The 13,470-nt window shown below is 37.0% G+C and overlaps 1 protein-coding gene across 1 annotated transcript; it reads right to left on the minus strand.

Annotated features, from left to right (window-relative positions):
• Nucleotides 1–3,652: 3,652 nt before the first annotated feature.
• Nucleotides 3,653–8,858, minus strand: LOC150075126 (uncharacterized). Its single transcript, XM_090389187.1, has 2 exons — nt 8,763–8,858; nt 3,653–4,656 (listed from the first exon to the last, which is right to left on the minus strand). The coding sequence occupies exons 1-2, from the start codon at nt 8,778–8,780 to the stop codon at nt 3,946–3,948; spliced, it is 729 nt and encodes a 242-aa protein (XP_090245313.1). The 5' UTR covers nt 8,781–8,858; the 3' UTR covers nt 3,653–3,945.
• Between the last annotated feature and the right edge of the window lie 4,612 nt (nt 8,859–13,470).

The raw sequence follows: 13,470 nt of genomic DNA on the forward strand, positions 1-13,470 counted from the left end.
CTAGGGCGTACTGAATATTGTACGTTTATTTTATATTTTATTTTTTCATTAAAATCTAAATGCAACTAGATCGTAATGCAATGCTAATAGGTGGGGGGTATAGATTTTAAAGGTATTGGATTTAGAACATAAAAAATATTTTTAAAAATAATTGCTATGCATTACACGTTAATAATTATGTATTTTTAGCAACAGACCATCGTTATAAACTGTTAAAATGGATATTATCCACATATCAATATAGTATACGATATGCAATATCTATCATACGAAACTACCAAGAACTTCAAGCGTCTCAAATTTCTCCAAAATAAATTGAATGCCTGGTTAGTCACATTTTTAAACTCCATAATGGTTTTAAAAAACTGTAATTAAAAAACTATCACTAATGAAGAAATGGCATGCTGTAATGAGAACTGGCATAAATGAAGGCGATATTTTACTGCTAGCATGCATGCCAGCAATAAAATATTGCTATCATGTTTTATGCCACTTAGTATAACAACGTCGTTTAACAAAATCAATATCAACAGCCACTGAAATGATAAAGAAAAAATAATCACCTGAAATACTGAAGATTAAACGTCATTTAGATGTTCCCTCGCCTGTGAATATATTACACTACTAAACAACTCAATATTAAAAGGAAAAAAGCCTAAGAGACATAGAGTAACAGATATTAAAACTTTTTTTTTTTATGTGAAGGCATCGACAATAACAGTAAAGCTAAAGCATTCGGTGAAGCCTATCGGATGGAATACCTACTAACGCCATCTGATTTTTGTGATTAGTTGCAGCAATTGCAGACGATATAAAGTAAAATTTAAAAAATTCAACTTTGTGCTGTTCGTTGCTTAGAAATAAATGACTGCATTCATCTGTTGAGGATAAGAATCATAGAGACCTGCCATTTCAGTGCTTTTGAGTTAATCCGATGTTAGAAGTTTTTTAGAAAAAAGTAAAAATTACTGAAAATTGCGAAATTAAAGGAAGATTCATTTTCAATTTACTGGTACCTATTTCGATGACTATAAGTCGAAATATTGTAATGTGTTTGTAATACATCAAGAAACCAATTATTCGAGCTAACCGGGGATTTTTCATTATGAATAATCGGGAAAAAAAAAAAAAAAAACTTGCCGCAACTGAAATCCGAGATAAGTTCAACAGGAACAGAGAAACTCCCGCGTCTACATCCACTAAAAATTGAAAATGAATCTCACCTCGTCTTAAACAAGCAGGACTTCATGGTCATGTAGCGGTCTGAAAACAACTGTTGGTTTGGCCTAAGATCCATCAACATTGAACAGTTGAAGGGTGGAAAAACTACTGTGGACGGATGAACCAAATTTGAAATTTCTGGGACGAAGCGTAGAGTTTATGTGAGACGATCAACTGATTAATGCCACATTGTTTAGTGGCTAATTAGCAGTATTAGTAGTAATAGTTTTATTAGTAGCTACAATCAAGCAGGGTTGTGGTTCCATCATGAGCTGAGGTTGATTCTGTTTTTGTAGAGTGGATGACCATCAGAATTGAAGGAATTTTAAGAAAAGACGGTTATAAAAACATTGTTGAACATAATGCAATATCCTTCGACTTTGTGGAAGAAATTTGATATTACCACAAGACAATGACCCGAAGCACAGCTCTAACCTGTGCAGGGACATGTTGCCATGAGGTTTTGCCAATGATATATAGAAACTTTGCTAGCAGAGAGGTGATTATCCATTTGTATAAGGCCGTGGGTAGGCCACACCTTGAGTACTGTATGCAAGTTTGGAGCCCTCAATTTAGAAAAGATGTAGATCTGATGGAACGGGTGCAGAGAAGGGCAACCAGATTGGTGAGTGGATCGTCCCTAGAAAGGCTTAAGTTATGCAAATTTCAGCATCTCGAGACTAAGCACCGGCAGGGAGATCTGACTGAGTTGTTTAAAGCCTTGAATAGATTGGGTGTCTATGTCCCGTGTCTGTTTGAAAGTAACTCCCGAAGCTAAATGTTAATGATATTCTTCCATTTGTTGAGACTACACACATGAGAGAGCATAAATTCAAGTTGAGGAAGGATGGTTGTTGCAGGATAGATGTGCGGAAGTTTGCCTTCAGCCAGCGGGTGGTTGATTGTTGGAACAGGCTTCCATCTGTTAAATTCTTGGAGGGTGCGGATTGTGAACTGTGCTTTTTTTTTTTTTTTTTTTTTTTCTGGCCGATGCTATATACGCTTGCTTTCTTGCATCATTTGCCATTACTATTATTACTACTGCTTTCTAGCAACTAAACAACAGGAGGGGTATTGCAAATTATGGTGTGGCCACCCCAATCGCCTGACTTAAACCCATTAGGGTTTTTATGGGATTATCTAGACCAGGGGTCGGCAACCTGCGGCTCTTCAACTTTTAGCCTATATGTACGACAAGCTATATATTTCCGCAAGCAAATATTTTCGAACATGAACTATAGTAAAAATAAATCAAGAAACCGTCTGAACAATGCAAGTCTCTCAGCATGTTTAAAGATGAAAATTACGGCATACTCGCCTGATGTTGACTCTCTCAAGAAGTTCATCAGCAAAATTCACATTAATTCGTACTTAATTGGATGTTTTTTACATTTTTTTTTCAGTATTAATAAATAATATTTAAAAAAATATATATTTTTTTAAATATTATTTAAAAGCAGTCCGAAGAGCTGCACCTGTGCAGCTCTTCGGACTGTTTTCCTTTTTTTTTAATTAAATCAAAAATGGCTCTTCGCCCATAAAAGGTTGCCGACCCCTGATCTAGAACGTCGTCTTCCCATCTTCATAAAAATTATACTAACCTTGCAGATCGCTTGGAATAATGTTAGTCATGACACTATTATAAAATTAATCGTCAGAATGCCACGATTTTATAAAGCAGTGAGAAAATCTCGTGGAGAATATTTTTATGAAAAATTAGTATAGTTGTTAATATTAATGTTAAAACTTTTTTATTAATTTTTTTTTCCTGTAAACATTTTAACACTTAATATAAAATCTTAAAATACTTTGTAGTGCGTTTTTATATATATATATTAATCTTTATATTGTCATAGCTAATTAAAAAAAAAATTACAACTGTTGTCATACGCTGTGATTCCAAACTTTTAGGTGGTTGGGAGTGTGTTCAAATTTAAGGAATGGTTAGTTAAATCTGAGGTATTTGAGTAACCTGGTGCGAAATAAATAAATAAAAATCTGATGCGAAATAAATAAATTAGGGCTCAAATTTACTTAGAAGTAAAATTTTTCCATGTTTCAAAAAAAAAAAAAAAAAATTCAGAAAATTTTGAAAATTTGCGTGGTCGGCTTTTGCCCTATACCGTAATTTACAATGAAAATGGCTTCGCAAATGAAGAATGAGTTAACAAAAAGAAAAATAATCTTAATTTATTAACATAAAACAATATTCATATATTTATGTCCTTTTTTATAGCAATTCATTTGTTTCTGGATATCCTCTACGGTTAAAACTGCACGATGAAATGGATTTTTTTTAAAAATAAAAATAACACACTTATATACTTTAAATAAACCTAATGAAGGTTTGGACTTTTATTATTTATTTGTTTCTTTCTTTGCTTCTTGGATTTTATTTTTATTTTTGAATGGAATATTAAAATTTCTCACATATAACAATATGTTAATGTTTGACTTGGGCATGACTGCAATTCCAATAGAATTAAGTCCCTTAATCTGATTCGAATCGGCGATTAAATTCCCTTTGTTGCTGAGCACGATGTGACTTTCGCTTAACCTTCAATGTGCTGAATGAAGTTCATTAAAAATAACTGTGGCGTGATTACATATCTTCAAATTATAAAACACCAAGAGATGCTTAGTTAGCTTACTGCTATAGGAAGCTGCTGGTTACGTTTTCGGTAACTACTTTTTTAATATTTTGTGATAAAATTGCATTTGAAATTAGCGGCCATACCCTCCCCCTCCTCCTCCTCCACCTCCAAAATCATCGAACCCCCCATTATCACCTCCAAAATCATCGAATCCCCCGTTACCACCTCCTCCAAATCTACTACGCCTGCCTCCTCCAAATCCTCCGCCATTAACTCTATCAAATCCACCACGACTGCCCCCATCAAATCCTCCGCCATTACCTCTATCAAATCCGCCACGACTGCCCCAAGCAAATCCTCCGCCATTACCTCTATCAAATCCACCACTACTGCCACCAAATCCTGCACTACTGCCACTGAATCCTGCACTTCCTCTTCTACCACTGACATCTAGTCCGTCTGTAACTGGTCTTCCACCTCCTACTCCACTACCAAAGTTTCCAAAATTAACACTGCCACCTGGTTCACTTCCAGCAAGGGGCCGAAGATGTACTGCTCTACCTCCATTATTGTTCTCTGTTAAGAAGGACCTTACTGGAAAGTCTTCGCCTCCTCCGAAGTTTCCTTGAAATCCACCACCACCATTATTTCCTGCAAAGTCTCTATCTCTACTTCTTACCCCACTACGGCCACCACCACCACCACCGCCGCCACCATATCTGTAATAACCATTGCTATAAAGGGCAATGTTTTGGTGCTTTGATCCTAAATTTCCAATTCCCTCGAAGTTATCTTCCGTTTCTGCAGAACTTTGCAAAAATAAGCATCCTACCAGAAATATCTAGAAAATAAACAGAAAAAATAATCAAAACAATCCATGTTGAAGCGTTTCATATTCAAAATTAAAATTAAAATTTTGTTATTGTGAAATTAAAATCGGCAAAACAGAATACAGTACGTATAATCTTTATCTTTATTTGATGTAACACATACAATGCACTGATAAAAGTAATTCAAGCGTGTGCAGAAATTCAGAATAAAGAAATTCATACGAATGTACAATAACATAACTGACTCATCAACCAGCTTCATCTATTTGCATTTCATTTCAATCTAGTGATTTTAACCTCTCTCCCCATTTAACCAACCTCCTGTCAACCTTGCTAAAAAAAAAACATTGATCCCCTGGGAGTCGAGCTTATGAATGATAACCCAACCAGAGGTGAAAACACTTGACGTCATTCTTGCATCAGTACCGTCTGCATTTGACAGCCCTCCTGATACTGCCTTCCTCCAGCTGTCAGCGCAACAGAGTTAGCTGATACCCTTCAACTGCGCAGGCTCCGATCGGAGAAAGAAGGCTGCTATTCACAGACAAAATGGCCACGGGTAAAATTACAGAGCCGAATTTCTGGGATCACTGCTCTTGGCGCATTCCTCCCTCTTATCTCCGGTCTTCAGTACATCTACTAGCAAACCATAACTGGCTAGCACTAACCGACAGATTCCTGCCAAAGAAAATGCTGCCCTCCCTGCAAGCGATCGACGGTGACCTCCAAGAAGTGGCCAACAACACAAAATACAGAAAAGGAATCCTCGCTGAACTAAAAATTTAGAACTGTACTTTTGCCTGCAATAGTTTCGATGTTCTCTCATATAGATCTCTTTGTATGTGTATCGCTTTTGTATGTGTATCTCTTATGTATGTATCTCTGTTGTCTGTATGATGTATATATATATTGTAAACCCCTGGCACCACCATGCCGTGACGGGAATAATTGTATGTAGGTCATACTAGAATTAAAGATTCTATTCTATTGTAGTCAGACCATCAGCCAATCTCAGTCCCTCTTCTTCAGCTACAGACTCCAGACTTCAACTTCCCAACCCAGAAATAACTAAGTAATGTGGTTATCTCACCAAAGTTTCTGAATATCAACAAATGCACAGATGATCTGATTATCTCCTAGATAGTGTTGGAGCAGTGTGACGTGGAACGTGACATTTTTTAATGGCCAGTTGGCTGATCGGTTGCTGAGTATGTCGAGTCCAAAACATCTAAAATCACCTCACGTTCACGAGCCTGGTGGACTCCAACACTGAATAAGAGTTTATAGCTCAAGCGAGAACTGCATGAACAATGGAGGCGATCTGGCTCTGTTCAAGAGCTCGTGCTATATTCAACAGGCATCTCAGGCAAAAATCACTGGCCAATAAGCGACATCTTAACGAGATCTTCATAAGAGGGAAACCGCCCTGCTCCAAATCTGGCATGGACCTGGCTGTTCAAATATATCCTCCTGAATGAATAGATTCTCTCGCCTATCCGCAACAGAAGGGGGAACTGATATTCCCTGAAAATGGCTTTTTAACAGATTCCCTTTCCTCAGTACTTAGCCCTAGGAAACACTTAACTGCGGCTATTAATATCACCAGGGCTAATGATACAGCAGGAGTGGGTAAAGTACCACAGTTCATTGTCAAGTGCCTTAGCCAATTTATTTTGGACTCGCTGCTCCATCTTTACTGCAGTTCTCTCTCACAGTTATTTTCCACCACTGTGGAATAGGTACTCTCTGAGGCAACTACCAAAAACAAAGCAACCAAAACTCCTAAGCCATTTAAGACCTACCTTTATCGCACCCACTCTGCTGAAGCTACTGGAGAGGTTATTTACTTACAATTTTGAAAAATCAAATTGTCCCACAGAAGCCTGCGCAAATGTTCATATATGTTCATATAATGTTCATATAAAAATTCATATATTCAAATTTTTATAATGAAGATTAAATTTTTTATATTGCAGTTTTTCCAATTTTAAAGTAGAATTTAACTCACACTCTCAGTGCACTCCGACATTTAGAAACACGAGTTCCGAAAATACATATTCATTATTGCTTCACAATAACAGACTTACGGCGTGGAGGTAAGGATGAGACATGTTTAAACACGTTATACACTTTGTGGTAGTACGCTCTGTTGTCTCAATCTAGAACATTGAGTATATACCAAATACTCCTTTTGAACAGACTTCGTAAATGGATTATTTAATTTACTATTTAAATAATCCATTTACGGCTTTTCAAGTGCTACACTGATGAAATGTCCAATTACCAACTGATGAGAGGTTTGGTATAGGTTGTTTATGGTAAGTGCACAGGCAACGTATCCAATGAAGGTACATTTATAGAGAATTCTTCCAGTATAACACAAAATCGAACTCTATGATAGGATGATAACTATCGATATGGCTGTTTGGGTAGTGGCACGCATTATAATTAAGTAGCTGAATTGCTTTCATGAATTGCTTTGGTGCTTATTTGTACTGAACCACCAAAACAATTCACTGTAACTACCTCAGGATATGAGATATTATTGTTAAAAATATTTTTTATAAGAACACACTTTCTTTTGCCATAGCCTTTTGTTAGCAAATTTACATAAATACTGTTAATGAATTAACTTTATAATTAATTAAAATACACTAAATTAGTTATATCCCAGTAACACAATAAACAGATTCGATTAGATAAACACAAAATTAAAATACCAGATGTGGCTAACACAGCGGAATAGACGTATAACAAATCATCTGTCTAATTATTCTTATTAGTATGGGTGTAATATATATAATCAAAATCTATAAAACTCGTTAAAGCCCTGAATTTACCAGAAAGGTTGGTAAATATGTACTGTCGTAGAAATATGACCACAATTTTCAGTGTATAAAAAGATTCTCCAATCATTCTTGAACTTTATTCCCTTAATTGTATCTCAAACTTTGATGAATATTCTTGTTGCTGCAAACTACACAGGAAATATAACTAAAAGGAGCATCAGCAACCAAGGTTGCTGATGCTCCTTTTACATCGTATTTTATTCTTCATGACTTCTGAAAAGGGTTCTTATGGCTCAAGCTTGTGAAAATCAAAACGTGCAATATCAAAATTGTAAAAAGTATGAGGAAGGAAACTCGAATTTCAACTCCCTGTAGTATTCTGGTGTTGTCTATTCTGTAGCAAAAAGAATATTCCTTTTTCTATTATGCAGGAACAAAAATATTCATTGTATTTCATTCCTCACTTCTGAAAAGGGCTCTTATGGCTCATACCTGTGAAAATCAAAAGGTACAAGATCTGTAAAAAGGATGAGGAAGGAAACGCATCGAATTTCAACTCGCGGTAGCATTCTGTTGTCGTTCTGTAAATGGCGAGCGTTGTTCCTCTAGAAAATAATTTCTGTTTTTAGAGAACCACGCCTTTTCGAATTGCTGGCTAATTCTGTTTTTCACAAATTTCATCCAAGTTCACGGGTTGTTTCTGAATAAATTGACATAACACACATTGAATTACATTATGGTTTGTCTTTCCAGCCAATATACTAGGCCGATTTTCCTCGGCTACACTTGAAAAAAACATTTCTCAACTGTTCATATTTAAACCCGTTTCGAAGATAAACAACTTTACCATATTGTGTACGCATTCTATGATAAACTTCATTTCGATGAACTATTGGAAATCAAACGAGGCTTCCCTATGCAACAGCAATTTAATAAGATTGGGTTCAGTTTTCTAGAAGGTTGGCAAAGGCGCCTAAGACCCGAAAGCATCGGTATATTATGTCTGTAAAAAGCGTTCATTCTATGGTCGGTTTGCCTCCTTTATACAGTAGTACGAAAATCCTGAGAAAAGAAAAAAAAAGATAACCTGACAAAGACTAACCAGGTTGAAACACAGGAAAGATTTCTCGATCTTGGTTGACAATGGGAATCGAACTACAGCCTTTTCAACGATGTAAGAGAAGAGAATCGCTATCTAATGTGCCATAAAAAACGATTTTATATGAAATCACCTTGCATGTCAGCAAGGGTAAGAAAAGAGTGTAAAGTAATAAAGACTGAATAGTACAAAAAATATACGGACACGAATTTCGAGTTGAACAACTTACCGGAGTGATCAATGCCATCTGAAAATTATGTATTAGAAGAGCTGTTCACGTTTCTGAAATTAGACATCTACACAATCAATTCTATACACACTAAATATGAAGAATTTAGTCAGGCAAAAACACGAATAAATACACCCCGAAGATTTTTATTCCTCCAATGGGAGTTTGCAAAGCATGTTTGATATTACTCGTAAATGGTCACGCATGTAAATTACCGCTGATACTATTCTCAATGAGCCATATCGTTAGTAAGTCATTATTCCATTTGTAAGACAATTGCTCAGGCTAGAGATAACAGTAATTTTCCTTCTGCTGATTTTCTACTTAGTATTCCTTCTTACTTAGGATTGGTGAATCCTCAAGGTTGAATGCAACAAACGTCAGCATTCCTGGAAGCATTTAGGGATGAAAAAAAAATAAGCTTCGTAGTTAACATACAATAAGATATAAAGATGAAGAACAAAGATAACGATTATGAACATTTTTGTTATAATCATCGTCGATTAAAGGTTTCCGAGTTAAGCAAATCTGTGATCGAACTGGCACCAGGACCTTTAAAGGTATCGATAGAGCTGCAAAAATTGTTTATTGATTTTTTGAAACCCAATACTTTCTTCATAGTACGCCAGTTGACAGGGTACCATTGTTCATTTATGTTTGTATAAGTGTGTTCTTCGGTCGATTTGTACATTGTACGGGCTGAATAACTCAGAATTATGGGAGGAAATCATATTCCTTCAGATCGAATGAAGAATCCTACCAGCCCATAGTGGGATTCGAATTCAGATCTCTCCAAACGAGTGACAATTAGCGAGCCTATTTTTCAACGTAATCACCAGACAAAACGACATATTTTTGCCACCTCTCAACATACTTCCATAGGCCGGTTTTGTAGAAGCACTTTGAATGCCCTTCAGACCATGACTCGGCAGCAGAAATCACCTCATCATCAGCAGCAAAGTGTTTTCCACGAAAAAAGAAGAAATCTAAGGGTGAAAGGTCGGTGGAATAAGTAGGATGTGGCAATATTTCCTGGCACATCGACACACTTCGTGTGCACATTTACCCTTTCCTTCTTCTGGTAAGGGGTAAGAAGTCTGGAAACCCATCTAGCAGACATTATACACATACAACCATTGATAGATGATGTTCTCCACAAACACTACACTAGTTTGGAGCTCTGCAATTAGTTCTTCGACGATAATACGGCGATTTTCCAGGATCAATGCCTAAATTTTTCATTCTCTTTTCTGTTACAGCGATTGCTTGGCGTCCTGGGATTTGTTCATCATGCACCGAGGTTCTTCCACATTTCAGTTGTTTATACCAATGAGCAACAACATTTTAACGAGGGTAAAAGTCATTGGCCATTGTCTTCTCCACAAACAGCGACCATTTCTTCTTGGATTGTTTTGGGTGTTTTCCCTTTGCAGAAAGAGGAAACCGAATCACTGATCTGTATTCCACTTTATCCATTGTGACACTTCACTTCATTCACGCAAATAAAAAAAAAATGAATTGTCAGATCGAAACCAAAATTTGTGTGGTTGCTATGTAGGTTTAAAGGTATCAAAAAAAAAAAAAAAAAAAAAAAAATTTCATCTTTCTATCACTACTTCTGGATGAATACAAATCTTTTTTGAACCTCTCTCGTATAATTATGCTGTACGCAATCTAATAAAAATGTTAGAAATTGCACATTTTGCATAGAACAGTAGGTTTAAAAAAAATTAAACTGCCCACAGCATTAATAGTAATAAGAAACGGTGTGATCAGCTGCGCATCCACAGGATAGTCAGCATCTGCTCAAAGTTCAAGCATCAGTGGGATTTCGACATAATGAAGTGCGCGTGCGCGCACACACTGCGATTTTATCCATTTTTTCAGTTATTAATCTGTATTTATATTAATTATGATATTTAAGTGCGTTGAGTTTCCAGTCATTACTATTGAAAATGCAACTATTATTTTCGCAGCATTAGTTATTACTGTATGAGGGGACATCAAAAAGTTTGTAACCTGACCTAGATAAAACATCAGTAGGAAGATGCCGTTTTTAATATAAGTTGTCTACATATTTAGTAACTAACATGTGAAATTTCATTCCCATAGGTGATCGCACACCAGAGGTGGAGCCCAGAATCTGAGGAAGGACGCTATGGTTGACAAAGTGGAGTATCGAGCAGTGATCAAGGTCCTGCATTTGCAGGGCAAGAAAGCTCAGGAAATTGACGAAGAAATGAAAGCTGTGTATGGGCAGAATTGTCTGTCCTATGACACTTTAAAAAAGTGGAAACGGGAGTTCCAGTGCGATCATACAAGTGTCTTTGACGAGCCAAGAGAAGGGAGGCCATCAACATCCACAGACAGTGAGACGGTTGCAAAGGTTGAGCAGTTGGTGCTGATTGACAGACGTGTGACAATTCATTTCATCGTAAATGCAGTGGGAATTAGTTATGGGTCTGCCCACAGCATTTTTACATGACCAAAAACTTTTATTTTTAGGCCACCCGAATAATGAAATTCATGTGCCGTGCTGTGTGTCTTATGTCTGTTAATTGCGTATGTTCTTTGGTTGATTTGTCTGTTTTGCTGAACAAAAAACCCCAGTTCCTGGGGGAAACCTTGGCTATCTATTCCTGAGACCGACTAACTCAGCCACGGAGTGAAAAAAGCTCATTAAAGTTCCTCGCGTCATCAACAAGATTCGAACACGGGCCTTTTCCACCCGGTGTGGGGAGGACGATGACGATACCACTGTGCTACTCGCGCAGGCTCATTTTACATGACCATCTGCACATGTCTAAGGTCTATTGCTGACGCCTTTGCAGAAGCAATGTGGAATGCAATGTTATCGCCAACTGTTAGATTTGTGTAATGCAGATGTTGAGAACTTTTTATCGGTTGGTGACAAATGACGACTGTTGGATGTACCAATATAATCCAGAGACTAAAGACATGTAAAAGCAGTGGAAGCACACCTCCTTCCCACTTCCCAAAAAGGCAGAGATCACTCTATCTGCGAAGAAGGTGATGTTGTTCGTGTTTTGGGAGAGAAAAAAGGTTATCCTGACAGATTACCTATCTCGTGGTTCCACACTTACCGGAGAATACTACAGAAATCTTTTGAAAAGGTTACGCGATGCTTTGAAGGAGAAAATGCGTGGAATGTTAACTAAAGGTGTCTGTCTTCTGTCAGACAATGCACCGGCTCACACGGCCGTTGCCACCACCGACTTTGTTGCTCAGTGCGGCTTCGAACTACTGCAGCACCCTATTCTTTTGACCTAGCACCGTCAGACTTCTTGTTTCTATAAATGAAGAAACCGTTGCGTGGACACCGCTTTGATTCGTCTCAGGAAGTCATCAATGAAGGGGAATCGTTTACAGTGGTTTCCGGCAAAATGTGCGGACTTCTATGATCAAGGCATTAACAACTGATTCATAGATGGGAGAAATGTGTTACTACACATGTAAAGTACATAGAAAAGGATTAAAGTTCCTGTGAAGTTTCACCTTTCTAGGGCTATTATTTCTAGGTAAGGGTACGAACTTTTTAATACTTCCTCGTATATAATACATACAACATGTACATAACATATTAAATGATTTGATTATAAGTGTGTTCCAATTTAAAACCTTATAATAAAACCATTTACTGCCAACCAAGCAAGATGGGGGCAATACCCTGGCACAGACAAGCTAGGGGGGAGGGATTTATTTCGTATTAGAACAAGCAATCTGTATAATAATTTTCTTATGTCCCTCTGTCCAAAACGCTCTTTGAACTTAAATAACTCAAATTCTAAACAAGCTTTTGACCTGATTCCTTTTGTAATAGCTTATATTAGCAGTAAAATTGAGAGGGAAAAAAAATCTAAGAAATTTTCCGAAGGATTTTCAAATCCCGAGAATTGGTTTATTTCCCAGTGAAACTAAGTTGACGTTTACTTTAAAGAGAATACAATTTCTCAGCTTTTGTCATCACAATCATCAAATCTCAGGGCCAGACTTTCAACAAAGTTGGCGTTTTTGCTCATGGACGACTTTATGTGGCAGTTTCCAGGTCCAGATAACTTTTGTGCAATAATTGTAATTTTTTAAAAGACTATATAGTCATACATGTAAAAGATTATCAAATTGCATTTTTACCAGAGTCCGTCCCACTGACACTTTAGCTAGCTGCGAAGTGAACCAAGGGAAAGGTTTTTGTATTTACTTAGATATTAATCTTTATTTCTCAGAAACAGTTCTGGCGAAATATTCGCCACGGGAATTCTAGTAACATATAAAACAGGCACTGTTCAGAATCTTTCCGATTTTAAAATAGTGCCAGATCGCATCACTCGTATCAACGATTGCATTCGTCTTTAAAAAGCTGTGAAAAAAAGATGACATTTCTGTCTTTATAAGACGCTTGCAGGACTATCTTGTCTTTTAATCTGTTTTTGTAGCCAGCAGGATTTAATATGCAAAGATAATGCAGCTTAAATTCTCAGAGCAGAACAAACCTGCCTTTGCAACGAGTTACTCTGGTATTGCACTACTCTCAAACAGATTTGAAAGCAGTGCAGTTAACCTTTTTTCGAGATGGTCTAATTGGCTTACATTTGAAACATGAAACTGCATATGACAGCCTGTTTCAGGACTAGCTGGTCCCTCATTAGATAGCAGGCAAAGCAGTTGTAAAGAAGTTCGATGTAAACGT

The sequence above is a fragment of the Mastigoproctus giganteus genome, chromosome 14 (genome assembly GCF_048544385.1).
Source record: "Mastigoproctus giganteus isolate SK-2022 chromosome 14, ASM4854438v1, whole genome shotgun sequence".
In the NCBI taxonomy this organism is placed as follows: Eukaryota; Metazoa; Arthropoda; class Arachnida; order Uropygi; family Thelyphonidae; genus Mastigoproctus; species Mastigoproctus giganteus.